Source organism: Mus musculus, chromosome 6 (assembly GCF_000001635.26).
Source record: "Mus musculus strain C57BL/6J chromosome 6, GRCm38.p6 C57BL/6J".
Lineage (NCBI taxonomy): Eukaryota > Metazoa > Chordata > Mammalia > Rodentia > Muridae > Mus > Mus musculus.
The window spans coordinates 48,446,047-48,472,960 of NC_000072.6; the positions used below are offsets into that span (position 1 = coordinate 48,446,047).

At 53.4% G+C, this 26,914-nt stretch overlaps 1 protein-coding gene across 18 annotated transcripts in view; it reads left to right on the forward strand.

Annotated features, from left to right (window-relative positions):
• Window positions 1-183: 183 nt before the first annotated feature.
• The window catches only part of Sspo (SCO-spondin), a 55,033-nt gene continuing 28,302 nt past the window's right edge, over window positions 184-26,914 (forward strand). For 4 of the 18 annotated variants that reach the window (XM_017321574.2, XM_006506068.4, XM_017321575.2 and 1 more), the window contains exons 1-50: window positions 1,836-1,983; window positions 2,128-2,232; window positions 2,451-2,633; window positions 3,060-3,142; window positions 3,319-3,498; window positions 3,689-3,933; window positions 4,025-4,124; window positions 5,016-5,174; window positions 5,292-5,371; window positions 5,687-5,839; window positions 6,117-6,288; window positions 6,417-6,657; window positions 6,889-7,033; window positions 7,930-8,047; window positions 8,638-8,813; window positions 8,893-9,117; window positions 9,264-9,429; window positions 9,622-9,856; window positions 10,928-11,117; window positions 11,224-11,318; window positions 11,526-11,782; window positions 12,060-12,194; window positions 12,924-13,120; window positions 13,257-13,384; window positions 13,475-13,584; window positions 13,911-14,060; window positions 14,154-14,247; window positions 14,331-14,500; window positions 14,725-14,958; window positions 15,425-15,646; window positions 16,067-16,303; window positions 17,261-17,352; window positions 17,430-17,661; window positions 17,814-17,966; window positions 18,223-18,363; window positions 18,433-18,615; window positions 18,743-18,893; window positions 19,409-19,562; window positions 19,686-19,740; window positions 20,243-20,353; window positions 20,629-20,823; window positions 20,911-21,038; window positions 21,552-21,717; window positions 21,791-21,944; window positions 22,411-22,474; window positions 23,111-23,168; window positions 24,423-24,545; window positions 24,832-24,975; window positions 26,348-26,518; window positions 26,603-26,767. In XM_017321574.2, the coding sequence (XP_017177063.1) occupies window positions 1,928-1,983; window positions 2,128-2,232; window positions 2,451-2,633; window positions 3,060-3,142; window positions 3,319-3,498; window positions 3,689-3,933; window positions 4,025-4,124; window positions 5,016-5,174; window positions 5,292-5,371; window positions 5,687-5,839; window positions 6,117-6,288; window positions 6,417-6,657; window positions 6,889-7,033; window positions 7,930-8,047; window positions 8,638-8,813; window positions 8,893-9,117; window positions 9,264-9,429; window positions 9,622-9,856; window positions 10,928-11,117; window positions 11,224-11,318; window positions 11,526-11,782; window positions 12,060-12,194; window positions 12,924-13,120; window positions 13,257-13,384; window positions 13,475-13,584; window positions 13,911-14,060; window positions 14,154-14,247; window positions 14,331-14,500; window positions 14,725-14,958; window positions 15,425-15,646; window positions 16,067-16,303; window positions 17,261-17,352; window positions 17,430-17,661; window positions 17,814-17,966; window positions 18,223-18,363; window positions 18,433-18,615; window positions 18,743-18,893; window positions 19,409-19,562; window positions 19,686-19,740; window positions 20,243-20,353; window positions 20,629-20,823; window positions 20,911-21,038; window positions 21,552-21,717; window positions 21,791-21,944; window positions 22,411-22,474; window positions 23,111-23,168; window positions 24,423-24,545; window positions 24,832-24,975; window positions 26,348-26,518; window positions 26,603-26,767 (7,681 nt within the window). In that variant the 5' untranslated portion in view covers window positions 1,836-1,927. The other 14 variants (XM_017321581.1, XM_017321582.1, XR_001785128.2 and 11 more) reach the window with 10 other exon arrangements.

The window sequence follows — 26,914 nt, forward strand, 5'->3', positions numbered from 1 at the left end:
GATCCACCCAGACCGGAGGACGCGATCCAAGTCTCACCGCGGAGACTGAGGATTAAGAACCAATCTAAGAGGGCAGAGAGAGGGCTCTCAAAGTAGAAAATGGGGAAAAAGGAACCAAGTCCCCGACTGAGACCGCTGGACAGGCATGGAAACTGCAGGGGGTGAGGTGGGGCGGGGCTGGGCGGGGGCGGGGGAGTGTTGTCCGTGGGTAAGAAAACCTCCTGGCGTTAGGTGTGGATCTCTCCCCAGACTTCCACCATTTCTGCTCATGGGTGCAGGTACTCCTAAGCCATCCCCCTCTGCTCTTCAGACACCCTCACCCAGCCCTGGAATTAAAATCTAGGCTGGATATTCCATGCCCTGTGATTTTTCTTCAAACTCCCATGGGCTCCCATTTCCGCCTGCCTGCCCCTGTAGGGAAAAGGGCAGATCCAAGTTACATTTCTCCCCAGTCCAAGCTTCCCTTGTCAGCCAAGTTGCAGAACAGAGCTGCTGGGAGAGAGTCTGGGAAGAGGAGGCCATTAAATGGCCCTCTTGGATAGGACACGGTCCCTGACAATGGCACCCTGACACAAGGATAGTGACACCTGTGGAATCAGGGCAGTGACCCAAGGCTAGCCTTATAAGATGGAGCAGGGATGTCCTCAACATTTACAGATAGTTAGAGTGAAATCTGGAGCAATGGAGACCGACCTGAAGGATCAGGAGGTCCTGTGACTCAAGATGCAAAAGGCTCTTTTAATAACTGGCTGCTTCACTGAGTAAAGATGGCTAGGAGCAGAGTTTGTGTCCCTCTCTGTGTGCAAGAATGGGCTTTGAGAACTGCAGTCCACGTATGTAGGATATGCAGGAACAGTGGCCAGGTGAGAATGTTAGAGAAGTTAGAAGGACACTGTGCCCAGAATAGATGCTGACCCTTCCCCAGGACTGCTCAACTCCCAGGCACCAACCCTAGATATCTGGAAGCAACTGGGGAAACTCATACTGGCCCTATTTTGGTCCCAGGCCCAATAGTAGGCCCAGAGGAAGGAACCCCCAGGCCAGGTGGGGTGCACCAGGTGGGGTGACCATGCAGGATGCCCAGTGGGACCTCATTTCATTATGAAATAGAAGGATTCAGAGTTTCCGGTCCAGCCGCATTCCAGCCCAGTGGCCTTGGAGGCCTACTGGTGACCAGGATGTAACCAGGATTTGCCTGTGGAGCCTGCAGCTGCCTCCTCTAAACCAGACGGATGCTGGGATTATTCTATCCGGCTTAACACTGCTCCATCCAGGGGCAGGGGGAACAAGCTCCCCCCGCCCCCGCTCTTATTCCACCCTTCTCTCCTTCCCATCTTCCTGGATCCTTTCAGTGTTTGAATGCTTTGGGGCCCTCAGAAAAACCACAGGTGACCAAATGGCCCCAACCACCTCATACAGATACCCTCAAAAGACTGACTTCACTGAGCGAAGGGTTTACGGTTCCATATTGTCTCCACATAACTTGGGTGTTTTCTCTTCCTGTGCACCTGAGCTGAGGGGACAGGGAGAGGAAAGAGCATAGAGAGAACACCATAATAAAGGCAATGGCTTATTTCATGTGTTTTGCCTATATATATGGGTGGTTATGAGCTAAAAGTTTGGTTGCTGAGAACCAAATCTGGGAGTATCAAGTGTTCTAAAACACTGAGCCACCTTCTCTCTAGCCCTGCAGTTTTTGGAGGGTGGAGAGACCCTCCCACACCTGAAGTTTCAAAAAGCTTATTGAGGCCCATCTGTGCAGCCTTGGAAAGTCCCTGAAGTTTTTACTGGTAAGGAAACAAACGCCCAGAAAGGGAAGGTGTCTTGACCACACTCATATATTAGTTTGTGGTAGTGCTTGACAGTGTAGAAAAGCCAGGGGCTCAAAGTGTCCAGCTGTGGTCCCCTCACACACCCACACTCCTGGATGGGTGGGATGGGGCCTGTTTCCAGGGAGAATTGGCCTGTGAAGGGATGCTGGAGGTAGGTCCAATCTGGTTTTGAACAGCTGGTACCCAGGGGCTGGGATAAAATCTACCCTTATGAAGAGCCTTGGACAGACTGACCTCCAGGTTAATTCAGACCTCATTGTGGGACAGTGCTATCCTCTCTGGTCTCCTCCAGCAGCATTGCCCAAGTCCAAGCATCAGGTCCTCCCAAAGGCGACCTGTGGTGGAGCACTATGCTGCCTCTTGCCCTTCTCTTTGGGATGCTATGGACTCAGGCTAATGGGTAAGCAGCTCCCAGGGATAAGATCCTCCTGCCTGTCTATACCCAGGCTCCCTCTGGGATGCCAGGATTTTCTTTTAGCCCTTTTCTATCAACCCTTAATCTTTCCCTTCTTTCAAGTACTTCTCCCAGCAGCCCTTGGGGCCTCGGATTCATAGTACAAAACTTCTCGGTGACAAAATGGACAATGCTGGTATCTGTGCTCTCCTGTCCCTGGACAGGCATTGGTGTGAGCAGATAGAGACTGTCCATGTGGAAGAGGAAGTAACGCCTCGTCAGGAGGACCTCGTACCCTGCACCAGTTTGTACCATTATAGCCGCCTAGGCTGGCAGCTGGACCTGTCCTGGAGTGGCCGTGTGGGGCTCACCAGGCCCCCAGCACTTGGGCTCTGTGCGATCTACAAGTGAGTGAGGGTCAGAACCTGGGCTGTCTGCCGGACAGGAAAGGAAAGAGTGACCACAGGATATCCTGAGAGTGGGGGAGGAACTAGTGCAGCAGGCATTTGGGAAACAGGTTCTGACTGGATTCAAGGAAGGGTGGAGAGAGATGATGTAGGTGGATGAGAGGGCACTGTGGTGGGCACAGTATGGCAGGGGAAGAAAGGTGTGACACTTCTCCCTACTGCCCCAGGTTACTTCCTAGCATTCATTCTTGCTTAACATTTGAAAGTAAGGCCGGGAGAGGAGAATTGCTTGACAGGACCCCTCAGAGTAGTTGACTAGAACTAACCCACTAAGTACTTGACCAGACCAAGACCCACCTTACCTTATGGTAGGACTTGGCTGAATATTAACATCTTTCCCTGCTTCTCCCTGTGTGATGGGGGCAGACCCCCGGAAACCAGGCCTGCTACTTGGAACCGGACAGTGAGGGCTTGTTGTCCAGGATGGGGGGGAGCTCACTGTACCGATGGTGAGTACCCAAGAGGGATGGGTAGGTGGTACCTTTTGGGGTAGTAGCTGTGAAAGGGAGCCCATCTGTGATGTAGCAAAGGTGACAGACTGCCTGAGGACACAACAGGTCTGGTTGGCTCTCCAAGCCATCTAAATAATGACAAGCTGGGTGTGCCCCATTCTTTTCTACCACAGCCCTTGCTGAAACCAGCCCTAAAGGTCATTGCTTTGTCACATGGCATTGCCAACCTCTAGCAGGCTCAGCTAACTCTTCGGCAGGAAGCCTAGAGGAATGCTGTGCCCAACCCTGGGGACACAGCTGGTGGAACAGCAGCTCCCAGATGTGCCTCAGCTGTTCTGGTCAGCACCGCCCAGGTGTGTCTGTAGTCTCCAGTTCTGGAGACAGGCTTATCCAGACCCTCTTCCTCACCCTTAAGAGTTCTAGGCCTTTCCACCAGGTCCTGCCTACTCCTATGGTCCCTCTGAGGGACCATGCCCCGCTCTCATACCTCCTGCTGTGCCAGGAACTGTGTCCTCACCTCTGTTCCTGCATCATCTTGCTCAGGCAATGCTTCCTCTGAAGGCCTCCTGCAGCCTCTGGCAGGAGCTGTAGGCCAGCTCTGGAGCCAGCGCCAGCGTCCCTCAGCCACCTGTGCCACCTGGTCTGGCTTCCACTACCAAACTTTTGACGGACATCACTACCACTTCCTGGGCCAGTGTACCTACTTGCTAGCTGGTGCTATGGATTCCACCTGGGCTGTCCACCTCAGGCCTAGTGTCCACTGTCCCCAGCATAGACACTGCTGGCTGGTAAGGGAGAGAAAGATGACCCCAGTGAAGGTCTGGAAATAGCAGGGGTAGGGGAGGAGAACTACCCATCTGGTCCACTGCTCTCTCTTAGGTTCAAGTGGTGATGGGCCCTGAGGAGGTATTGATCCAAGATGGAGAGGTCTCTGTGAAGGGCCAGCCAGTGCCTGTTGGGGAGCCTCAGCTGCTCCATGGTAAGGGCTTCTTCACTCCTCTGAGGTTTTCCGCCTACTCCTAAGGGCAGGGTGGCAGGCTAGGGCAGAGCCACTGCGCGCACACACACACACACACACACACACACACACACACCCCGAGTACTGTTGGGAAGATTTTGAAAACTAGGGGTCAGGAAGACATAAGCCTGGCTTACCCACTCCCTATTGTCTTCAACTGTGACTTGGGCAGGCCACTCTGTTTACCTGCCATGAACCTCATGAGAGTATCATGGCTGGGACAGGAGGCTGGAGCTAAGCGTGTAGTGTCTATATGGTATGGGTGGGTGGACAGAGTGTATGTAGTATGTATGTATTGCCTGTGTAGAAGTGTGGTATGTGTGTATGAATGCTATGAGGTATGTGGTTTATGTTGTGTGTTGTGGCACATGTAATGTATATATAGTATGTGTGCTATATGTGTATATGTAGTGTGAGTGAAATGTGTATGTAGTGTATTATGGTGTATGTATAGTGAATGTGTGGTGTGTGTATAGTGTATGTGATAGTATGTGTATAGTGTGTATTTGATGTGTGTGTATAGTGTATGTGTGATGTGGATATAGTGTATGTGTGGTGTGTGTATAGTGTATGTGTGGATATAATATATGTGTGGTGAGTGTATAGTGTATGTGATGTGTGTGTATAGTGTGTATGTGATGTGTGTGTATAGTGTATGTGTGATGTGGATATAGTGTATGTGTGGATATAGTGTATGTGTCATACTTTACTCTCTCAAGATAGCAGCCACAGCACAAAAACCATAGTGCAGAGCTTGCAAATTTGTGTGAATTCTTTCCCTATGCAGTCTAGACCCTGCTGATGAGCTGGGAGTGTGGCCCTTGACACTGAATGACCCTATCCTCTTTCCAGGGATGAGCCTGCAGTGGCAGGGAGATTGGCTGGTGCTCTCTGGGGGCCTGGGGGTGGTTGTGAGACTGGACAGGTCCAGTTCCATCTCCATCTCCGTGGACCATGAGTTCTGGGGACGGACACAGGGCCTCTGTGGGCTTTACAATGGCAGGCCAGAGGGTATGTGAGGTGTCTGGAGGAGGGATGGAGGGAGGGAGGGCAGGAGAGAGGGAGGGGGAAGGAAGGGAGGGAAGAGACGTAGGACCCAGGTTTAGCTTTGGCTTCAACTTTTCTCAGATGACTTTGTGGAGCCGGGAGGGGGATTGGCTACGCTAGCTGCTACCTTTGGGAATTCATGGAAGCTCCCTGGCTCTGAGGTGAGGCTGTCTCCTGCCTGCCTACTATTTTCCTGGGGTCTTCATGGAGAGCACACAGGTTCCAGGCCCCATAGGGAGTCTGGCAACTGCTGTGTAATGACAATCTTGGGTCCTCCCTGTTATGGCCACTGAGCAGCTCTGTATGGACTGACTATGGTTCTGGCTCCTCTTCTCTGAGCTGGGCTTGTCACTTTGCTGCCATCTGCAGCCCTGGTCTAGTGGGCATGACAGTGGGGTCTGGAGGCAACTGTGAGGTAATCACTTTCCTGTTTCCCTGGATAATGTCACTGCTTCCTGGCCTGTCTCTGTTCTCAGCCTGGGTGTCTGGATGCGGTGGAAGTGGCTTGGGGCTGTGAGAGCCTCCTAGGAGGTACATTAACTGACTTGGAAGCTGTCAAGCTTCAAGCTCAAGCTCAGGACATGTGCCACCAACTGCTGGAGGGTCCATTCTGGCAATGTCATGGACAGGTATGGGTGGGGTAGAGGTGGTGACCAGCTCTAGAGGGGAGAGGTTTCGTAGTGACTAGTGGATGCTTAAAGAGATGCCAGTTGGGTCATCTGATTCAGTCATTGGTTGCCCTTTCCCTGTCTTACCTTTGAGAACAAGATGGCTGTTCTTGTGACTCCTGAGGATCCTTCTAGCACTTACCCATGTTTGGTTTCAAGTTGAGATGCAAAGGAGGAGGAGACAGGAGATCTTGGTGAGGAGAGGCATTTGCTGGCTGAGGATCTCCCTTCCCTACAGGTTCAGCCAGATGAGTACCATGAGACCTGTCTCTTTGCCTACTGTGTTGGAGCCACAGCAGGCAATGGCCCAGAGGGGCAACTGGAGGCTGTGTGTGCCACCTTTGCCAACTATGCCCAGGCCTGTGCCAGGCAGCACATCTATGTGCACTGGAGGAAGCCTGGCTTCTGTGGTATGCTGGCTCTGCCTATCCCAAATCAATCAAGATCCTTGAGTGACCTAAGGGCTTCTTGGCTGCCTCCCATGGCCTATTGGATTTGCAAAGCCAACTCCTCATAGGCCAATATTTTGTTCCCACAGAACGTGTGTGTCCAGGGGGGCAGCTCTACTCTGATTGTGTCTCATCCTGTCCACCCAGCTGTTCAGCAGTAGCCCAGGGAGAGGAGGGGTCTTGTGGGAAAGAGTGTGTGAGTGGCTGTGAGTGCCCAACAGGCCTCTTCTGGGATGGTGCCCTCTGTGTGCCTGCTGCCCACTGCCCCTGCTACCACCGGCGCCAGCGCTACGCTCCTGGTGACACCGTGAAACAGCAGTGCAATCCTTGGTGGGTCATTGGCCATGTTCTGATATGTTTTCTCTGTGCTGTCTCTGAGATCTGCCCCTTCCAATAACCAGCCCATTCTGGGGTCTCCCACCCAGTGACCTGTGGCATTTTCTGGCATGCCTGATGACTATCCACTTCTATTGGTGGTGGGTGTGCCAGGGGAGAGAGAGAATCAACACCCTGGGATGGAGCTGATGCCACAGTGCACTGTCCTATCCCTTGTGCCTTTAGTGTTTGCCAGGATGGTCGCTGGCACTGTGCCCAGGCCCTGTGCCCTGCTGAGTGTGCAGTGGGTGGTGATGGACATTACTTCACCTTTGATGGGCGGAGCTTCTTCTTCAGGGGCACTCCCGGCTGCCACTACAGCCTGGTGCAGGTGAGCAGACAGCCTGTTTCAGGAGGGGGATTTTGTTAGAGTGGGGGCCTCACATGGGAGTCCTGAGGGAGATGACTGTAAACAAGTCATTAAAGTAGACCCCTGCACTCCCCACACCATCCTTTCTAGTCCCCACCTCTAACTGGCCACAGAACTAAACCCATCTTCATAGTCCCTTATACAGACAGATGTAACACACTGGACTTGTCACAGGAGAAAGAAAGGACCCTCCTCAATAACGTTGAAGCTTCCCAACTCAGCACACATCATTTTTTTTCCATCCTTCTGAGGACTGATCAGTGATTTCTCAATTTTAGTGTTGGACCACTGTAGTCTCTTTATTCTCCCTCCCCCTCCCCCCTTGCTGGGTGACAGTAGGGTGAGAAAATCAGGGGAGAGCAGGGCCAACAAGCTGGTGTGTTATCCAGGGCAGCTGTCTCCCCATCATCTGACCAAAGATGCATGAGGTATTCACACACAGATGGAGGCTACATGCCAGCACAGGCTCATGCACACACACACACACACACACACACACACACCCCACACACAGTCATGCTGTGTATGTAGATTCAATAAAAGTATATGCATATATGGATATGTATACATAAAGGAACACTCATGGGGTGGAAGAGAAGTATGGGTGTGTATGAGCGCATACACACTCTCTCTCTCTGTGTCTCTCTCTCTCTCACACACACACACACCCCACACACAAACCTCCTCCCCATATACACTCATGTCCATTCGCCTATGTCAGTCCCTGGTGAGCTAAGCACATCTTGTCTCACAGAATCCGTCTGGTTAGCACCTGTGTAGGGTAGGAGCTGACATTACCTGAGGCCTCCTCATGGATCCTCCACACACTCTTACCATCCTCATCCTGTCTACCCTAGGACTCTGTGAAAGGCCAGCTGCTGGTTGTGTTGGAACATGGGGCCTGTGACACTGGGAGCTGCCTCCATGCCCTCTCTGTCTTCCTGGGGAACACCCACATTCAGCTCAGATACTCAGGTAGCTGCAGCTCTGCCTCCTTGGCTAGCGTGGGACCTTTATTCTCTGCAGAGTAGACAACTCTGCAGTCTACTTCTTTGGGGTACCAACTGGGCCTGCTGTCCATTGTCCTTACTCAGCATACTCAGGCCTACCCAGTGCCTGCCCTCCACACACCCCTCTTGGATTCCAAAAACTGTCCCTTCTAGATTCCTGCACCTGCACTTACCACCCAGATCACCTCATGTCCCCAGCCCAGAAGCAGACACAGTTATAAGAGTTGGAAAGGCCTTGGGTATGAGCAGAAGGCTAACCCCTCTCAGCAACTATCCCTCCAACTCTGCCAAGCCCAGGCCTGCTGCCAGCTCTCTTTACCCAACTCCCCCCATATACTGACCACACAAACAGAGGGATATAAAAAAATGCATGGTGATGTGGTTCTTGAGCTATGGAAGGGTGGTCTCTGGTAGGACAGGTGTCCTCACAGGGATCACACTAGTTGTTCCCTCATCCCACACTAACACAGCCCCCTCTCCATTTTCTTGCCAAGTTCCTCTTGAAGCCCCTTCCTTCCACAGACTCCCCATTACATGGTCAGGCTTCTCTTCCAGGAGCTGTGCTGGTAGACGGGGAGGATGTAGACCTGCCCTGGATTGGTGTTGAGGGCTTCAATATTTCCTGGGCCTCTTCTACATTCTTGCTATTGCACTGGCCTGGGGCCTGGGTTCTCTGGGGAGTGGCTGAGCCTGCGGCATACATCACGCTGGACCCCCGTCATGCCTACCAGGTATGCTATGAGGCCAGTGAATGTCTGGGTTAGGCTAGGTAAGATTGTATTTCACTTTTCTGTGTCTTCCGTGGCTCAGGTGCAGGGTCTGTGTGGTACTTTTACCTGGAAGCAACAGGATGACTTTCTGACACCGGCTGGAGACATAGAGACTAGTGTCACTGCCTTTGCTAGCAAGTTCCAAGTGTCAGGTGATGGAAGGTGCCCCTTGGTGGACAAAAGCCCACTCTTCTGCAGTTCTTACTCTCAGCACCTCACCTTCACAGAGGCAGCCTGTGCCATCCTGCATGGCCATGCCTTCCAGGTACTAGGGTGTCCCCTCTGCCCATAAGATCAAGGATCCAAAAGTCTAGAGAGAGTTCAAGGGCACAGGGAGGCAGCTAGCAGTGGGATCCCAAGGGAATGAGATCCACAGACAAAGAACTAACTGCCTTTTCTTTTTGCCCCAAGGAGTGTCATGGGTTAGTAGACAGGGAACCATTTCGATTACGGTGCTTGGAGGCCGTGTGTGGCTGTGCCCCTGGCAGGGACTGCCTGTGCCCTGTGCTCTCTGCCTATACACGTCACTGTGCCCAGGAGGGCGTCCTGCTGCAATGGAGGAATGAGACCCTGTGCCGTGAGTTTCTCTGCCTAGGCCCCTCACATCCCCCTTCCTAGTGCCTCACCACCATCATTAGGAGGAGCTGGAGGGGGCAGGAATCCCTTCCTTACCAGACTATTGCTAGGCTCTTTCTCCTGTAGAGGTACAGGGACTTGAGGCCCAGACAAGGTGGCTAGGCTTCTGATTTGCATACATTCCTGTGTCCAGCTGTTTCGTGTCCTGGTGGCCAGGTGTACCAGGAGTGTGCCCCAGTGTGTGGTCACCATTGTGGGGAGCCAGAGGACTGTAAAGAGCTGGGCATCTGTGTGGCTGGTTGTAATTGTCCCCCGGGACTACTGTGGGACCTTGAAGGCCAGTGTGTGCCTCCCAGCATGTGCCACTGTCAATTTGGAGGCCATCGGTACACCATTAACACCACCACTGTGAGAGACTGCAGCCACTGGTAAGACCTGCCACCCTTGGGCAAAGAGCAAGGGGGAGGGGGAGGGAAAGAGGGAAAGGGAGGGAGGGAGAGAGGAGGAGAGAGGAGGGAGAGAGTGGCTAGGTGTGCTGTTGCATGGTCACAGTGGTTGTCAGGGAGGGATGGCAGGGTGCTGATACTGTCTCAGTGCTGCGGCACTGTCAGCTTCAGGAAGCTCTTGCTCACTACATATTGTGTTGATTTTACTTCCTAACTATAGCCTAATAGAGTGTGGGAGGTGCAAAACCATTCCTACTTGGTAGATGAGGAAAGAGAGGCTCAGCTGGGCTGACCATTTGTTACTGAGAAGGCAAGATGAGGTCTGTACTTCAGGAGGCTGGGGCAGGCTCTAGGGCACTTCAGTGGGTCCCCTCTCCTGGTTTGGACAAGTGGTAAATGTCTTAGTCGCTTTTCCTGTTTCTGTGACCAAATACCTGATAGGAAGCAGCTCAGGAGAGGAAGTGATTATTTTAGCTCATGGTGCAGGGAAATACAGCCCACCAGGGTGGGGAAGTCATGGTGGCAGGAGGCAGCTGGTCATACTGCATCCTTAGGAAACAGGGAGAGATGGATGCTGGAATTTGGCTCACTTTCTTATTACCCCAGGACCTCAGCCCATGGAATGGTGCTGCCCACAGTCAGGGTGGATCTTCACACCTTAACTAACTCAATTATAAAAATCCTTCATGGACAGGCCCAGAGATTAGTCTTCTAGGTGACTCTAGATCGCATCAAATTGACAGTCAAGATTAGTCATCACATTAGGAGAGTCGGTATCTCCACCCCACAGGGGCCAGACAGAAGAAGGACTGTGGATCCCAGGCATGTGGGCTTCCTGAATAGCTTGCCCGCTTATGCTAGGGGCTGGGGTGTTGGAAGTAGAACTGTTTCAGTCTCTAGCACTGAGACCAGTGTCCTAGTATTAGTGGATCCAGATGCCTGCAGAGGTCCTCGGTATCTCGGTTCCTGAGATTCATTGTGTCTGACCAGGGGATAGGATAGCCAGACGAGCCCATGCTGAGCCTGGCTCTTCCACCTTACCTTCCTCTACAGCATCTGCCAGGAGAGGGGCCTCTGGAACTGCACAGCCCACCACTGCCCCCGACAGTGGGCTCTCTGCCCTCGGGAGCTCATCTATGTCCCTGGTGCCTGCCTTCTCACCTGTGACAGCCCCCGTGCCAACCATTCCTGTTGGGCTGGAAGCACTGATGGCTGTGTCTGTCCCCCTGGCACTGTATTGCTGGTGAGGCTGGAAAAGGGACCCATGGGGCAACAAAGTGCCTCTCCCTACACAAGGAGCCTGCCCTGCTCCCTAGATGCCCAAAACAGTGCTTTTACCCTTCACGCAGGACAAGCACTGTGTGTCTCCTGATCTTTGTCCCTGTCGCCACAACGGGCAATGGTACCCACCCAATGCCACCATCCAGGAAGACTGCAACATTTGGTATGCTCAGTCCCATCACCTGTTACCATATGACCTTGTGACCCCTGACTCCCCAGGCCATCATACCTCTTCACTACAAGGGGTTAAAATGGCTGGGGCAGCACATGCAGAGTGGCCTGTACCCTGGGGACCCTCAAGAATTCTTCACACTCAGGCAGGGTATGTCTGGACTATTGTTGATGGCTCTGTCCTGTCTCTTGCCCACAGTGTGTGCCAGGGCCAGCGCTGGCACTGTACAGGTCAGCGGTGCAGTGGATGGTGCCAGGCGTCCGGCGCACCCCACTATGTGACGTTCGATGGGCTGGTCTTTACCTTTCCTGGGGCCTGCGAGTACCTGCTGGTGAGAGAGGCTGGTGGCCGCTTCAGTGTCTCCGTCCAGAACTTGCCTTGTGGGGCCAGTGGCCTCACATGTACCAAGGCGTTGGTTGTGCGTCTGGACAGCACTGTTGTGCACATGCTGAGAGGTGACTGTGACCTAGCAAGAATGGCTGGATACAGGCAGAGGGTGTGGGGTAAAGCAGCGTAGCATCATAGCTCTTCCCAGCTCCTCCCTGGGTTTTGTTGTCCTATGGTGGGGTGGGGTGGAGCCAAAACTCTGGAAGGCTGTGAGATCGAGGCCCAGAGAAGACTAATGACCCACCCAAGGTCACCTAGGAAATGATGCAAAAGAAAGTTTGGAAGAGTGGCTGGGTGGATCTCTCGGGGACCAAACTAAGTTTAACACCTTCCCTTCTTCTTCAGGCCAGGCCGTAACAGTGAATGGAGTGAGCATAAGGCTCCCCAAAGTCTATACAGGCCCCGGCCTGAGCCTGCACCATGCTGGCCTCTTCCTGCTGCTGACAACACGCCTGGGTCTCACTCTGCTCTGGGATGGAGGTCAGGCTCTGTCCTTCTGCCCTTAGCCCACACTAGGCCTTCACGCTGGCAGCTGGATTTCCCCCAGACCCTTCTTCCTCAGTGCCTGCCAAGCTCTGAGGTAGAGGCGGACCCCTGAGCCCACTCAGGACCCATCTCCAGTATGACAGCCAAGCCAAGATATCTGCTGCCTCCCACCTTTCCACCCTCTGCCCGGTGCCCCTCACCCAGTGGCCACCCATGTCTTAGAGCCTCTAAAAATGGTTGGAGCTTCCATATTATATTTTCATAATTGTGTTTCTCTTCATTTTACAAGCATGACCACCCCACCGAAGAAACATTTAGAAAATATCAAGTTTTAGGAAGAAATGAAAATAGACCAGCTGATATCGCACTACCCAAGCAGTTGGCGTTTTAGAAATATAACTGTTAGTGAGGAACTGTGGGAAACCAAAATAACCCTGTGTGGATCTGGTCCTCTCAGCTGGGCTAGCCTAGAGTTTCTTGCCACAGAAGAGTCTCTCAGCCCATCCAGAAGCCAGGTCCCACCTGAATCTCGCCTGGTGGGGAGATTTTGCTGTCTTTCAGCCTAGAGTTAGTTAGGAAACTAGCTTCCTAGTTGGCTCCTAGATGTCACTCTTCAGTTGTCCCCTGTTGAGTAGGGCTCCTGTGCAGGAAGCTACTATACCCATGTGTCTTTTTGCCCCAGCCTGCTGAGGGCCCTGGAAGTCACTTTTTTAATGCCACCAGGCACCCGGGTGCTGGTACAGCTGTCCCCCCACTTCCATGGTCGTGTGGCCGGGCTGTGCGGAAACTTTGATAGTGATGCCAGTAATGATCTGCGGAGTCGCCAAGGAGTCCTGGAGCCCACAGCAGAACTGACTGCGCATTCCTGGCGCCTCAATCCCCTGTGCCCTGAGCCAGGAGACCTGCCACATCCTTGTACCGTGAGCAGGACAGGGTAGCCAGAAGGGAGGGTGGATATACTAGCAGAGAGAGAGAGAGAGAGAGGGAGGGAGGGAGGGAGGGAGGGAGGGAGGGAGGGAGGGAGGGAGGGAGATCCACAAAAGTACCGTTTTGCAGGTGAATGCCCATCGGGCAAACTGGGCCCGGGCACGCTGTGAGGTGATATTGCAGCCAATCTTTGCCCCATGCCACACAGAGGTGCCCCCACAGCAGTACTATGAGTGGTGTGTGTACGATGCTTGTGGGTAAGAAGGCTGTGCGGTGGGTGCAATGGGCATGCTGAGGTGTAGGGGTGGGGTGGGGATGTATGATAGGCTGACAGCTCCACCCCACAGCTGTGACACAGGGGGTGACTGTGAGTGCCTCTGCTCAGCCATTGCCACATACGCTGATGAGTGTGCCCGGCACAGACACCATGTGCGTTGGCGCAGCCAGGAGCTCTGCCGTGAGTGTGTCCTACTCAATCCTGCCTACTTTGAGCCCCTTGAAAGGTGCTTCTCCTGTCCCATCAGCTGGCTATTTAGTCACTCAAGTTCAAATGTGACCTGAGTGCTCACTCTGTTGCTGGACACTTTTCTTAATGGACCAGACATGGGAATGGCTAGTGCACAGGGCTGGCATCTTTCATCTTCCTTTGGGGAGCATCTTGATAGAGGTCTCTAGCGTGCATCCTGTGCGTCCCTTGGGTGTCAACTGAAGCTTATTACCTGAGACATTGTTTCCTGGTGCCCTTGGGCCTCAGTGAGCAGAGCCTCTCTTCTATCCATTCAGCCCTACAGTGTGAAGGAGGTCAGGTGTATGAACCCTGTGGCTCTACATGTCCACCCACTTGCCACGACCACCATTCTGAGCTCAGATGGCACTGCCAGGTCATCACCTGTGTGGAGGGCTGCTTCTGCCCTGAGGGGACACTGCTGCATGGTATGTCGTTGGGGACAGAACATGGAGACTGGGTAAAGGCTAAATGTTCGCTGGGCTCTCCTTGGTCCTGAGTCCTGTGCTCTGTGCAATCAGGAGGAGCCTGCATGAAGCTGGCTGCCTGTCCCTGTGAGTGGCAGGGCAGTTTCTTCCCACCAGGGACTGTGCTGCAAAAGGACTGTGGAAACTGGTGAGTGGGAGACCCAGGAGAAGCCTGTGCTCTAGGGCCAAACAGGCTGATCTGTGGCTAATGCCAGGCCTCTGTGGGCTCAGCACGTGTCAGGGAAGCCAGTGGCATTGTGACCGTGGTGGTGCCCCATGTGAGGACATGGAACCTGGCTGTGCAGAAGGAGAGACTCTGTGCAGAGAGAATGGGCACTGCGTGCCACTTGAATGGCTTTGTGACAATCAGGATGACTGTGGTGACGGCTCAGATGAGGAGGGTGAGTATAACCTGTGTGTGGTAGTTACAGGGACAGATAACTGAGTTTACTGAAGCTGCCGCATCTGGCCCCAGGGTGGCATCCTAAATTACTGCTTCCCCTGCCAGAAGCTGTGACTTGGGTGATGGGCAGGAAATGAGGGACAGAGAGGGTATTCTGGTCCTTCTTGGGCCAGGATCTTTGGCAGCACAGCATCCTGAATCTGCTTGCTTGTCCCATGCCAGGTTGTGCCACCTCAGTCTGTGGGGAGGGACAGATGTCTTGCCAGTCTGGCCACTGCCTGCCCCTGTCCCTGATCTGTGACGGGCAGGATGACTGTGGAGATGGCACAGATGAGCAAGGGTGCCTATGTCCCCATGGCTCTTTGGCCTGTGCTGATGGTCGCTGCCTACCACCTGCCCTGCTGTGTAATGGTCATCCTGACTGTCTGGATGCTGCAGATGAAGAGTCCTGTCTGGGTGAGGAGTCTCTGCCCTGCCTCCAGCCTTCTAGGAAGCCCCTCTCAGGGTCTAGATCCTGAAGTCCCCTGAGTATCTACCCCATTCTATGTCCGGTCTCCACTCATGAAGGTGGTACCTGTGAATGAATAAGTGGAGATCCCCAAAAGAGATAGAATAAGGGGGCAATCCCAGGAGCTGGATTGGTCAGTGGTTAAGAACACATGCTGCTCTTCAAGAAAAGCTGAAATTAGCTCCCAGCATCCACGCTGAACCTTACGACCACCTATAACTCCAGATCTAGGGGTTCTGACATGCTCTTCTGGCCTCCACATGTCCCTGTACACATGTAGCATACATGCACAGACACACACACGTAGCATACATGCACAGACACACACATGTAGCATACATGCACAGACACATACATTTTTTACGTCTTAAAAGGGGTGAATCTCAGGATCACCTCCTCTCCTCTTGACTGCAGGGCCTGTGAGCTGCATCTCTGGAGAGGTATCTTGTGTTGATGGCACTTGTGTTAGGACTATCCAGCTATGTGATGGAGTTTGGGACTGCCCAGATGGAGCTGATGAGGGGCCTAGCCACTGCTCTCTGCCTTCTCTGCCTACTCCTCCTGGGGGCATTGGGCAGAACCCTTCCACCAGTTCCCTGGATACAGCACCGAGTCCTGTGGGTAGTACCAGCCCTGGTGAGTCTCTGGGAATAAACAGGGTGAGAAAGTTGGAAGCTAGATATGCTGCCCTGGAAGGGGACAAGTGAGTATCTCAGAAGGAAGCATTTGGGCCAAATTCTGGGGCTAGGAGCTCTGGAGTGAAGTAGTCAGTGTTTGAAAAAGATGGAAGGTCCAGAATTACTTCCTGGTGTTCAGGGCTTCCCTCTGAACAATTGAAGGAGAACCTAATGGCGTCCAGGGTCCAGGGAAAAGCTTGTGGAAAGCAAAACAGCAGCCGTGTTCAAGAGAAGATGGGGTTAGGTTAGGATGGGACATGCTCAGGTAAGAGTCAGGAGTTGCTGAAGCTAGAGGGCAGCCCCAGAGGAGATGTGAGGGTGAGCTGGGCCTGCAGAGTCGAGTCCACTCTCGCTGGTCTAAGCAACACATTCTCTGCAGCGTCGCCCTGCAGCCTCTTGGAGTTCCAGTGCAACAGTGGAGAATGCACCCCTCGGGGCTGGCGCTGCGACCAGGAGGAAGACTGCACCGACGGCAGCGATGAGCTTGACTGCGGTGGGCCCTGCATGCTGTACCAGGTGCCCTGTGCCCACAGCCCACACTGCGTGTCCCCAGGACAGCTATGTGATGGAGTGACACAGTGCCCTGATGGTTCAGATGAGGACCCCGATGTTTGCGGTAAAAGTCACATACCTTACTCTGTCCCTTCTGCTGGTGGCAGGCTGGGGCCTGACTCTTCCCAAGCACTTGCCACCATTGACTGGCCCATGCTGTGGCAGTTTGGTGCACAGTTAGACTGTGGCTGGGGATATCAGAGGCCGAGTGATTGGTTTGGTTTGGTTTCTCTGATCTTTGCCATGAAATCTACCCTGGATTTATTTTTCTTTTTTCTGTAGGCGCATTGGAGAGTAGAAAGGAATCTCTTGTATGTTCACATTTGGGCTAGAAATGTGAAACAAGAGAGTGGGTGGTGGCAGAGGCCATGAGGGTGGTCTGTGGGGAGACTCCCCCATCTACAGCTTCTCCATACCTTACTTGAGTGGGATTCTTTGTGCCCTTACAAATCAGCACCTCATGCCCTGACTACCTCACCAGAGAGACTACTAAGCTGTCCACAGGCCCTTACTTTTCCCCAGGACCATTCTCAACCCCTCATTCTAAAGGACCCTTTGATCCAGGACAGGACAATGGCCCCCACCCATGTCCTCCTCTAATGCCCTGGCTTTCTGTTTGTCCCTCTGTGAGGATAGGGTGGGGGTGGGGGGCAGGAGCGTGCTAGGATACTTCTGTTTGTTGGTTTGTTTTTTGAGACAGACTTTCTCTGTGTAGCCTTGACTGTCCTGGAACTCACCTTCTGCCTGCCTCTGCCTTCCAAGTGCTGGGATTAAAGGTGCAACCCACCACCGCTCATCTGACAGGACACTTCTTACCCATATGTTTCACCAAGCTGCCCTCGTGCCAAGGCCTCTTCTCCTGTGGTTTGGCTCCCTGGCTGTGCCTGAGTCCCAAACAGCTCTGCGATGGGATCCTTAACTGTCCCCAGGGCTAGGAGGAGCTGGACTGTGCTATGGATACTGTCTTCCTGCTTTCTAGGAAATGGCTGTACTTCCTAGCTAACTGTTCTTTCTTCCCCAGAGGAGCAATCAGCCTCAGGAGGCGCTAACAGGACAGGGGCTCCCTGTCCAGAATTCTCCTGCCCTGATGGCACTTGCATTGATTTCCTGCTGGTAAGAGTCTCAAGCCGGGTTGGGTAGGCTCGAATTTTATACACCTAACCAGAAGCCTGAGACTGCTGCTTTCCCAGGTTTGTGATGGGAACCCAGACTGTGAATTGGCAGACGAAACAGAGCCCTCCCTGGACGAGCAGGGTTGTGGGGCCTGGGGCTCCTGGGGTCCATGGGCGCCATGCAGTCAGACCTGTGGGTCTGGCACACGGAGTCGGAACCGGAACTGCTCCACATCCAGTCTCCAGGTGCTACAGAACTGCCCGGGCCTGCAGCACCAGTCACAGGCCTGCTTCACAGAAGCCTGCCCAGGTGAGGGAAGGGACATCTGACAGGGGGAGGGGAGCAGTAGGTCCTAGGGACAGAGGAGACAATAGAGGCTCTTAAGCCTAGCCCTGCCTCAAAGCCCGCACCCCCCCCCCCCAACACACACACATACACATTGTCCTGGCCCTCCCTTGCAGTGGATGGAGAATGGAGCTCCTGGTCTCCCTGGTCTCCTTGTTCTGAACCCTGTGGGGGCACCACAACACGGCATCGCCAGTGCCGGCCACCCCAGAATGGGGGCCAGGACTGTGCCCTGTTGCCTGGAAGCACTCATAGCACCCGCCAGACCAGTGAGTAAAGGGGCACAAGGCAGCTGATAATTGGATGCTGAGTGGGTAGGTGGACATTGGGGGGAGGGGACCTCAGGGTGGGGAGTGGGGGGAATGGGAGGAGACAGCAGGAAAAGAGGGTACTGTGGGCATGGGAGTTACCACGTGAGACATTGAAGACATGGAGGCTTGTGGTGGGTGCAGAATGTGATGGACACCGGGTCTTCGCTGCAGATGCCTCTCTCTAAGCTCTGACTTTGTCCTTGCCCACTTTCAGGTCCCTGCCCTCAGGAGGGCTGCCTCAATGCCACTTGCTTTGGGGAGTTGGTATTCCGGACTTGTGCCCCCTGCCCTCTGACTTGTGATGACATTTCTGGTCAGGCTGCGTGCCCTCCTGACAGGCCCTGCAGCAGCCCAGGTGAGGGGGACTGGGCTGGGTCTGTTGAGGCCTTGCTTTGCATAACGCCTAATGCTGGGCTTTACCTAGGTTGCTGGTGTCCAGATGGGAAGGTGCTGAACACTGAGGGGCAGTGTGTGAGACCCAGGCAGTGTCCCTGCTTGGTGGATGGTGCCCATTACTGGCCTGGACAACGCATCAAGATGGACTGCCAGCTCTGCTTTTGCCAGGATGGGCAGCCACATCGCTGCAGGCCCAATCCGGAATGTGCTGGTAAGCCTCTGTTCTGGCCGTTCCCTGGGGAGGCAGTGGGGGGGGCGGGGGGGCGGGGGGGCCGGGGGGCCGGGGGGGGGGTTCTTCCTATCCAGACCACCAAGTCCTGACTTCTGTTGTCTCTCAGTGGATTGTGGCTGGTCTTCCTGGTCCCCTTGGGCAGAGTGCCTGGGTCCCTGCAGCAGCCAGAGCCTCCAGTGGTCTTTTCGGAGCCCTAACAACCCACGCCTCTCTGGGCACGGTCGCCAGTGCCGTGGCATCCACCGCAAAGCCCGCAGGTACAGGATAGGGACAAGATCTATCCTTTACCCCTGCTTAGGAGGTAGACTCCGATTCCCTCTTTGAACTAAGTATTTCACATCGGCCGGAGGCCCCAGACTAGCAACCTGTTCTCAGACCCCCAATTGACACCTGAGCTGTCTTTTCCTACGTCACCCTTCTACCCACTAGATCCAGGAGCCAGCAGACAGGGCCTACAAATAGAGCTTGAGCAATCTGGTGGCAAGAATGGGTCTGTGTCTCTAGTGGGTGGAGAGCGCATCTGTTGCGGCTTGTAGGAGTTATTCAGCTCTTCTGAAGTAGGCTGTGTTTACCTGCAGTGTTGGCCCAAAGTGCTTCTCTGCCCTACGGAACCTCCAGGGATAGAGTGGGAATATAGCATGGCCAAACATTTACCCAGGACTTTCTTAGTTTTATTGCAAGCCTAGGAATGCCCTTTGTCCACCAAGCAGGGTGGAGGTAGCTTTGCGTGAACTCCCTTCTCCAGGAGCTGTAACCATGTCTCCCTTCCCAGGTGCCAGACAGAGGCCTGTGAGGGCTGTGAACAGTGGGGCCTCATGTACAATGTCGGGGAACGCTGGCGTGGGGGCCCCTGCATGGTGTGCGAGTGTCTACACAGCAGTATCACACATTGCTCCCCCTATTGCCCAATAGGCAGCTGTCCCCAGGTGAGGGGCCTGGGAATGTGGAGAGGGCGGGACCTAGAGAGGTGATATGGACCAGCCAGGCTTGGGGAAACTGATGGTGTGGATCGGTGATGGACAAGTGTCTTGGCTTCTGTCTTCCCACAGGGCTGGGTCCTGGTGGAAGGGATGGGAGAATCATGTTGCCACTGTGCGCTGCCTGGTGAGTGGGACTGGAGAACAGCAGAGCCTCAAGATGAGAAGAATCCACTGAAAGCTATGGCAGGGATCCGTGGTGGGGTTTCCTTATCCTAAAGGCATTTTTACAAATTGAGGAAGCTAGCGCCCGCCTAGCATGTACTGTTACATAGGTTGTTCACTTCACAATGAGTCTCTCCCTAACGCCTACATAGGTTAGAAACGGCACCTGGTCCACACTCATCAGAAGGTTGTTTTGGCCTGGGTGTTTTATTCTGTTCTCTAAATAGTGAGTTGCCGCAGACCTTCTGGGTCCCTATGTGACTCGACCAGAGAGCATAGCAGTGAGTGGAGGCAGAAAACCCTAATTCATCCACAGAATGAAGGGACCCATCCCAGCTGGCATTTGTCCCTGAGAAGCCATGAGAGGGAACGTGTTCCAGGAAGTGTGGGGGGCCTGAGTGCTGAGTTGGTGGCTGGTGGCAGTCTCTCCCACTCTTTCTCCTGACCACTGGGTCTCTACACAGAAAAGAACCAGACAGTGATCCACATGACCACTCCTGCCCCTGCCCCTGCCTCTGCCCCCAGCCCTCAGATTGGAGCCCATCTAGTCACCTATGTTCTGCCTCCCACGGCAGGTAAGTCATGCACGTGCTGTTTCAGATGCTGAGAGGGACTGCCCTAGTGGTTACCAGACCTCTAGAGAAACAGGATCTCTGGCCCAGTCCCCTGCCTTACACACACTGCCGGTGGTGAAGTCACCCTTCCCAAGTTGCACTGCCCAGCTCTGCCCCACCCTTGTTCAATTTTTCTGTCCTCTGTACTGCATCTCCCCTGTGGTTCCCTGATTGTCCTTGCCACCCTCTCTTTTGCCTTACTCGAGCCTACCTCTCTCTTTCTCTCCTGTACCCAGATGCCTGCTATTCTCCCCTGGGCCTGGCTGGATTGCCCATGTGGGCACCATCCCAGCACTGGGAACACATCACCAGGGCTGACCCTGTGGAAGCTCCCATGGCAGGGCCTGGCCCCAGAGAGGGGGCTTCTGCTGAGTGGCACACCCAGCCACTCTATCTACAGCTGGACCTTCGTCGGCCTCGGAACCTCACTGGTCAGTGAGGAGGAGGGGACAGGATAGGGTGTGGGGGAGGGGTGGCTGGCTCAATGCTGACCTTTGCCCTTCCCTGTTCCCTCTCAGGCATCATCGTGCAGAGGGCTGGCTCCTCTGCCGCTTATGTCTCCACTTTGTCACTCCAGTTTAGCAGCGACAATCTACAGTGGCACAACTATGTCAACTCTCTGTCTAGTACCCTGTCTCCACCCAAGGTACTGAGACCTCCAGTGCCCTGGGCCAGGTGGCCCAACAAACCCCTTTGTGGATGCCACAGCCATTGTCCCCAAGGCACTTTTATTCCCCTGGGTGACAGTCCTTGCTTTAGATGTCTGTGGAACACCTACTAACTAGCAGAGACTATACTCAGTAGAGTTGAGAGTCCAGGGATATCGGAAAACACCAAAGTCGCTTAGCATCTTGCACGTGACCCTCTGCCAGCTTGTGAGGGGGCAGGATGGGACCACAGTCAGTTCACAAAGGCCCTGGAAGCACGGGTCTCTGCAGCAGCCTCTGCACAGCACTATTCCTTTAGGGGTGAGCATTCTTCCCAGGAACACAGGCCCCTGCAGCCGTAGGACTCAGTCCACTCAGGAGAGCACCTGCTTTATGTGGGAGAAACATCCATGCCATGAGGGTTGGGGGACTCAGGAGGGACATCAAAGCAGAGTTACAATGGCAGCTTGAGCAAGAGGTGGTACTCGGGCAGCAAGTAATGTCTTCCACAGCCTTCCCCGGAGAGCTCAAACCATATGGCCCCTGAGGTATGGACATTTGACCAGATGGTACAGGCAAGGTACATCCGGGTGTGGCCACACAGTGGCCACCTCAGAGACAACAACCAGCACGATATCTTCCTGTGGGTGGAGCTACTGGGCTGTAAGCCAGGAACAGGTCAGCTTGGGAGCTGGAGGGACAAGGGTGGGCCGTGTGATATCAGGAGTCCTTAGTCATATATTTTCCACAGTGTCCCCGTTGGCACCCCTATGTCCAGGGAGCAGGCACCGCTGTGCCAGTGGTGAATGTGCCCCAAAGGGTGGTCCATGTGATGGTGCTGTGGACTGTGACGATGGCTCTGATGAGGAGGGATGTGGGTCCCTTCATGCAAGCACTACCAGCAGGTATGGCCTGGCCTAGGGCTGGACATAGGTGGAAAGGTGAAGGGAGGAACCCTGTCTTGCCTTCTCAAACTGTGACTGTTGAGGAGTCACAGCTGGGTGCCCCTCAGTCCTTACCTCCATCAGAGTCTTGGGTTCTCTACATTCTCCTGATACCTGGAGTTTAGCAATTCTCAAAGGATGGCCCCTGAGCTAAGACCACCACCACCACCCAGCTTGATAGATAGCTGGGAGTCACTCAGTTTCTACCTGGCCCTAAGGGTGGCAATGGGAGTGCTTTACCCATCCTCTGGTGATCATGACATGATCAAGCTAAGACTACTGTTAGAGCTCACCTTTGTCTAGCCTTGGTGGGCAGTGACCCTCCTGCATGCCCTACCCTGGTCCAAAAATCCCTGCTCTCTTTGGGATGGTTGGGCTCTAGGGCTAGGAGATTCCCTGGAACTTTCTTGGTGGTTTTTCTTTCTAGAGTCCATCCCATGACCAGGACCCCAGCCCTCTCCCCGACTCAGCCTGGAAAGTTTCCCAGGGAGGTGAGTGAGGATTTGAGTCCCACTCCCTCAGCAGTGCACTTCCTGCATCTGCATCATCCTCCCCCTGCATGCATTCAGTGGCTTTTCCTCCAGCTTGTGTCTCCTGATGCTATTCTGTCAGGCCTTCAGTCCTGAACTGTCTGGGAGCCAGCTTGGCACGAGGTAGGGTGCTGAGTGCTGGAAGAACAGAGTGGTGTGGAGATGGACAGGGCAGGCCATCGAGGTAGTGCAGTCTGGGTGGCAAGGACTCTGTCACGGGTGAGGACACACTAGGGCATTTGCTTTTGGTCTATATGCCTGGGGTCCCTAGAGGCATCTGGGACAAAGCTTGAAGGATGGGGATATTTGTGACACAAAGAGGTACAGGGCACTTTCCATTGACAAGCAACGTGCTCAGAGCACTGGGGGTAGGGCAGAGCTTTGGGGGTGGGCCAGTGTCTGAGGATGCCCAAGCTCAGATGATCTACCTGCCAGAGGAGGTTAGCTTAATCATGAGTTCTGTAGGCCAGTACAGATATTCAGCCTCCTTACCTTGCAGGAGAATCACCTCTGTCCTCAGCTCTGGGCTTCTGGAAACAAATAGAGGTGGGAAGGAGGAAGCTGTGGCCTGGCTAAGCTCTCTCTCTCTCTCTGCAGGGTCTGCCAGACACAGAGCCCCAGCAGCCCAAGCAGGAATCATCCTTGCCTGGTGCAGGTGTGTGCACAGACTCCAAACCCCTCCCCATGTCTCCGCCCTTGTCATCCCTTCCCCTTGTAGAGCAAAGGCAGTTCCTCCTAATTCTCCTAAGGCCAGAGAGCTACAGGGTCAAGAGACACCACTCACCAGGCACATGGCCAGGTTCTGACTTGCTCAGCCTACTAGACCTAGGATGTCAGATCTGAGGGGACCAAGACAGTTTGTAGGGCCATGCAATTGTCTCCATGGCTGCAGCCCCCAGCCCCTATTCTGAACCAGCCTCCGTTGAGATACCACCTGGCCCCATCTTTGTCTTTCTGCTCACCTAACCATGATGTTAGGTGTTATTCTAAAGTGTTTGGTGGCAATAAATGCCCTAAGTAGGCAGGAGAGTAGGGAGGGTGCCTATCTTAGGATACTTCTAAACAGTAAAAGCGATTCCCTACCCAGCATGTACCAGTTTCCCCTTGGCCACTGATCAGCCACCTGTAACATGGTCCCAATGTGGGGTGGGATGGGTGTGGATCACCAAAGGAGCAAGCTATACTGACTGCCCTGGGAGATATTGGTCAAACCACCCCAACCCTGTGCCTCAGTTTCCTCACATATGAGACTAGGAGGCCCTTCCCTATGCATTCTAGAAGTTGTTCAACAGTCTGGCTGCACCATGTCTTTGTGTCTTTTGTAGGAAAAAAAAAATCACATCTACAACATGTGGGCTCAAGGGATGAATCCTAGTCTCATTCTAAATCTGGTTCCAAAAAAAGGCTGTCTTTGAAAATGAATATTTTGGCAGAAAATGCACGTCTGGCTCTCCTTTTCACTACAGTTGTCAGGAAGCTCAAATCAAGTTTGTGTCTTCACATCAGTAGCAATGCCCCCATTCCGAGTCTCAGTCATGTTTGCTCCTTCTGCTGTTATGTTTAAATGGCTCCAGGTCTTTCTCACTTCTTAATACCTTATTTTACAGTGAACTCATACTGGGAAGTTGCTGTGTCTTCGTGCAGCTAGAGTACAGTATTAGATGACGTCTGTTTTTTCCCTTAACTCTCTTCTCATGCTCCTTGGGTGATATAAACCCTTTCTTTTTATCTGAGGAGTCCTGTGATAGCTGTGATTATCCTGCACCATGTGGGAATCAGACTTCTTCAGAGTCTGTCCCACCACCTCTCATAGGACAGGGAGCTGAGGCAATGACGTCTCACTCCCCTCCATCTTCAGGGGAGACAGCAGGTCTCATCCCTGCTTCTGAGGGTACTCTGCCTGTTTCAGGGCAGCCCATGCAGACACTGTCTGCTACCTCCACCTTCCCTCCTGGTGCCAAGAGCCTACACCCAGGAATGGCAGCTGTGACGGTGCATCCTCCACACTCAGTCACACCAGGAGCTCCTGTTGGTAAGACTCTTCTGCATGAAAAACCTGTGTGAACCCACAAGAGGTTCATCACTTAGGTCAAGGTCATATGGCTCCACGGCATTTTTTTTTTTTTTTTTTGCTAGAATGGGCCTTTCTGACTCATTCACTCACTTCGTTTTCATTATCCCAAGAAAGGCAGAAAGTGATGTATCCTAGACACTAAGAGGAGAGAAATTGGAGGCTGCTAGGAACTGACCAAGAGAGAAGGGTAAGGGTGGCTGGTTCCCAAGTCAGCAGGCATCCTGTGATGGTGTCCTGTCTGCAGGCCAAACTGTCAGCCCCAGGCCCTTCCCACCCATGCCGTGTGGCCCTGGGCAGGTGCCCTGTGATGTGTTGGGCTGTGTGGAGCAGGAACAGCTGTGTGATGGGAGGGAAGACTGTCTTGATGGATCCGATGAGCAGCACTGTGGTGAGCTGGAGAGATTACATCACACACTGGGCATGCCAAGAGGGTTTCAGGTCTGGGAAGCTCATATGGGAAGGATATAAGAGGGGCTGGAGCAGCAGGGAATGGGGAGACATTGTTAAAAATGACTAGGAGCACCAGAGTCTTTGAAGATGATGAAGAGAACGGGCTAGGCATCGGGTCCCAGCCTGTTTTGTTAAACCTATTTGACTGCTAAGGATACTCAACTGTCCATCAGTCTACCTTCCCAATTATCTGTTGATACATCCACCCATCCATCCCCCCACACTCACCCATCTACCCACCCACTTATCCATTGCTCCATCCACCTCTTTATGTGTCTGTCATCCACCTTCTCTTTTTAAAAATATTTTTGTTTGTGTGTGTGTGTGTGTGTGTGTGTGTGTGTGTGTTCGCGCGCGCATGCGCGCGCGCGCTCCTGCATGCATGAGCATATACCACATGCGTGTACTCATGGAGACCAGATAAGGATATTGAATCCCTTGAAATTAGAATTAAAATGGTTGTGAACCACCATGTGGGTGCTGGGAATCAAACATGGGTCCCCTGGAAGAGAAAGCAATGCTCTTAACCACTGAGGTATCTCTAACCCCACCAATATACTCTCAAACCTACCCATCCATACACACCCATACATCTGATCATTTATTCAATATGTCCATCCCTTTCTCCAAACGTATATCCATTAATCTATTGACCCATCTATCTACCCATCTTCCCACGTATCCATTTGCTATCTATCATATTATCTGTTGTCTGTCTGTCTGTCTGTCTGCCTATACATTCATTTATTTACTCTTGCACCTGCCTACCCACCTATTTACTTACCATCTACTTAGCTATCTCATTCACACACTCATCTCTCTGTCCATCCATCTATCCATGTACCCACATATTTATCCATCTATCCACATAGTCTACTCATCTGTCCATCCACCTATCCACCCATTCACCTACCCATCCATCCATCCATCCATCCATCCATCCATCCATCCATCCAAGGTAAATCATTTTCATCAGTTTGGTTTTACAACCCAAAGAAAAGGTGTTAACCAGTTATAGTAACTGGCACCCTGGGGAGAACCCATTCGGAGAGAGGATAACCAAGGGGTAGGGCTGTTCTGCATGCACTGACTTCTCTCTGGAAAGTGGAGAAACTGTGAGAACTGTGTAGAGCAAAGAGCTTGTGTGGGCTCATCCTGGGTAGAAGATGCCAGAAGCACTGGGAGGAGTGGAAAGGCCAGAGCCCCTGCTCAGCAAACTGTCCTGATCAAGTTCAAGGGACTCAGTTTCTTACCCAGCCAGAAATCATTTATGGGACTCCCTTCTCTCTCCTCAAATGACCAATTGGCAGCAAGTGCTGAGCCCTTCACTGTGCCTACTACTGCCCTCCCTGGGTTACCAGCCTCAAAGGCCCTCTGCTCCCCAAGTCAGCTGAGATGTGGCAGTGGGGAGTGTCTACCTTTTGAGCATCGCTGTGACCTTCAGGTGAACTGCCAGGATGGCTCTGATGAAGACAACTGTGGTACGTGCTGGCCTAAGGCACCATCTTGAGGGTCCTATTCCTGCTTGAGCCGCCTTCTAAGCCCTGGTGTGCTGTCCCCTGCAGTAGACTGTGTGTTGGCACCTTGGTCTGGCTGGAGTGACTGCAGCCGCAGCTGTGGCCTGGGCCTCATCTTCCAGCACCGAGAGCTGCTAAGACTTCCCCTGCCTGGAGGCAGCTGTCTGTTGGACCAGTTCCGTAGCCAGTCCTGCTTTGTGCAAGCCTGCCCAGGTAGCCTAGCACCCCTGAAGGAAGGAGGGGTTGGCCGCTTGCCGTGGGAGACCTGGTTGGATCGTATCAGAGACCCTCAACAAGTGCCCTGCTCTCCTTGTGTCCAGGCTTTTGGGACTCTAGCACAAAGATAACCATGTGATCCTA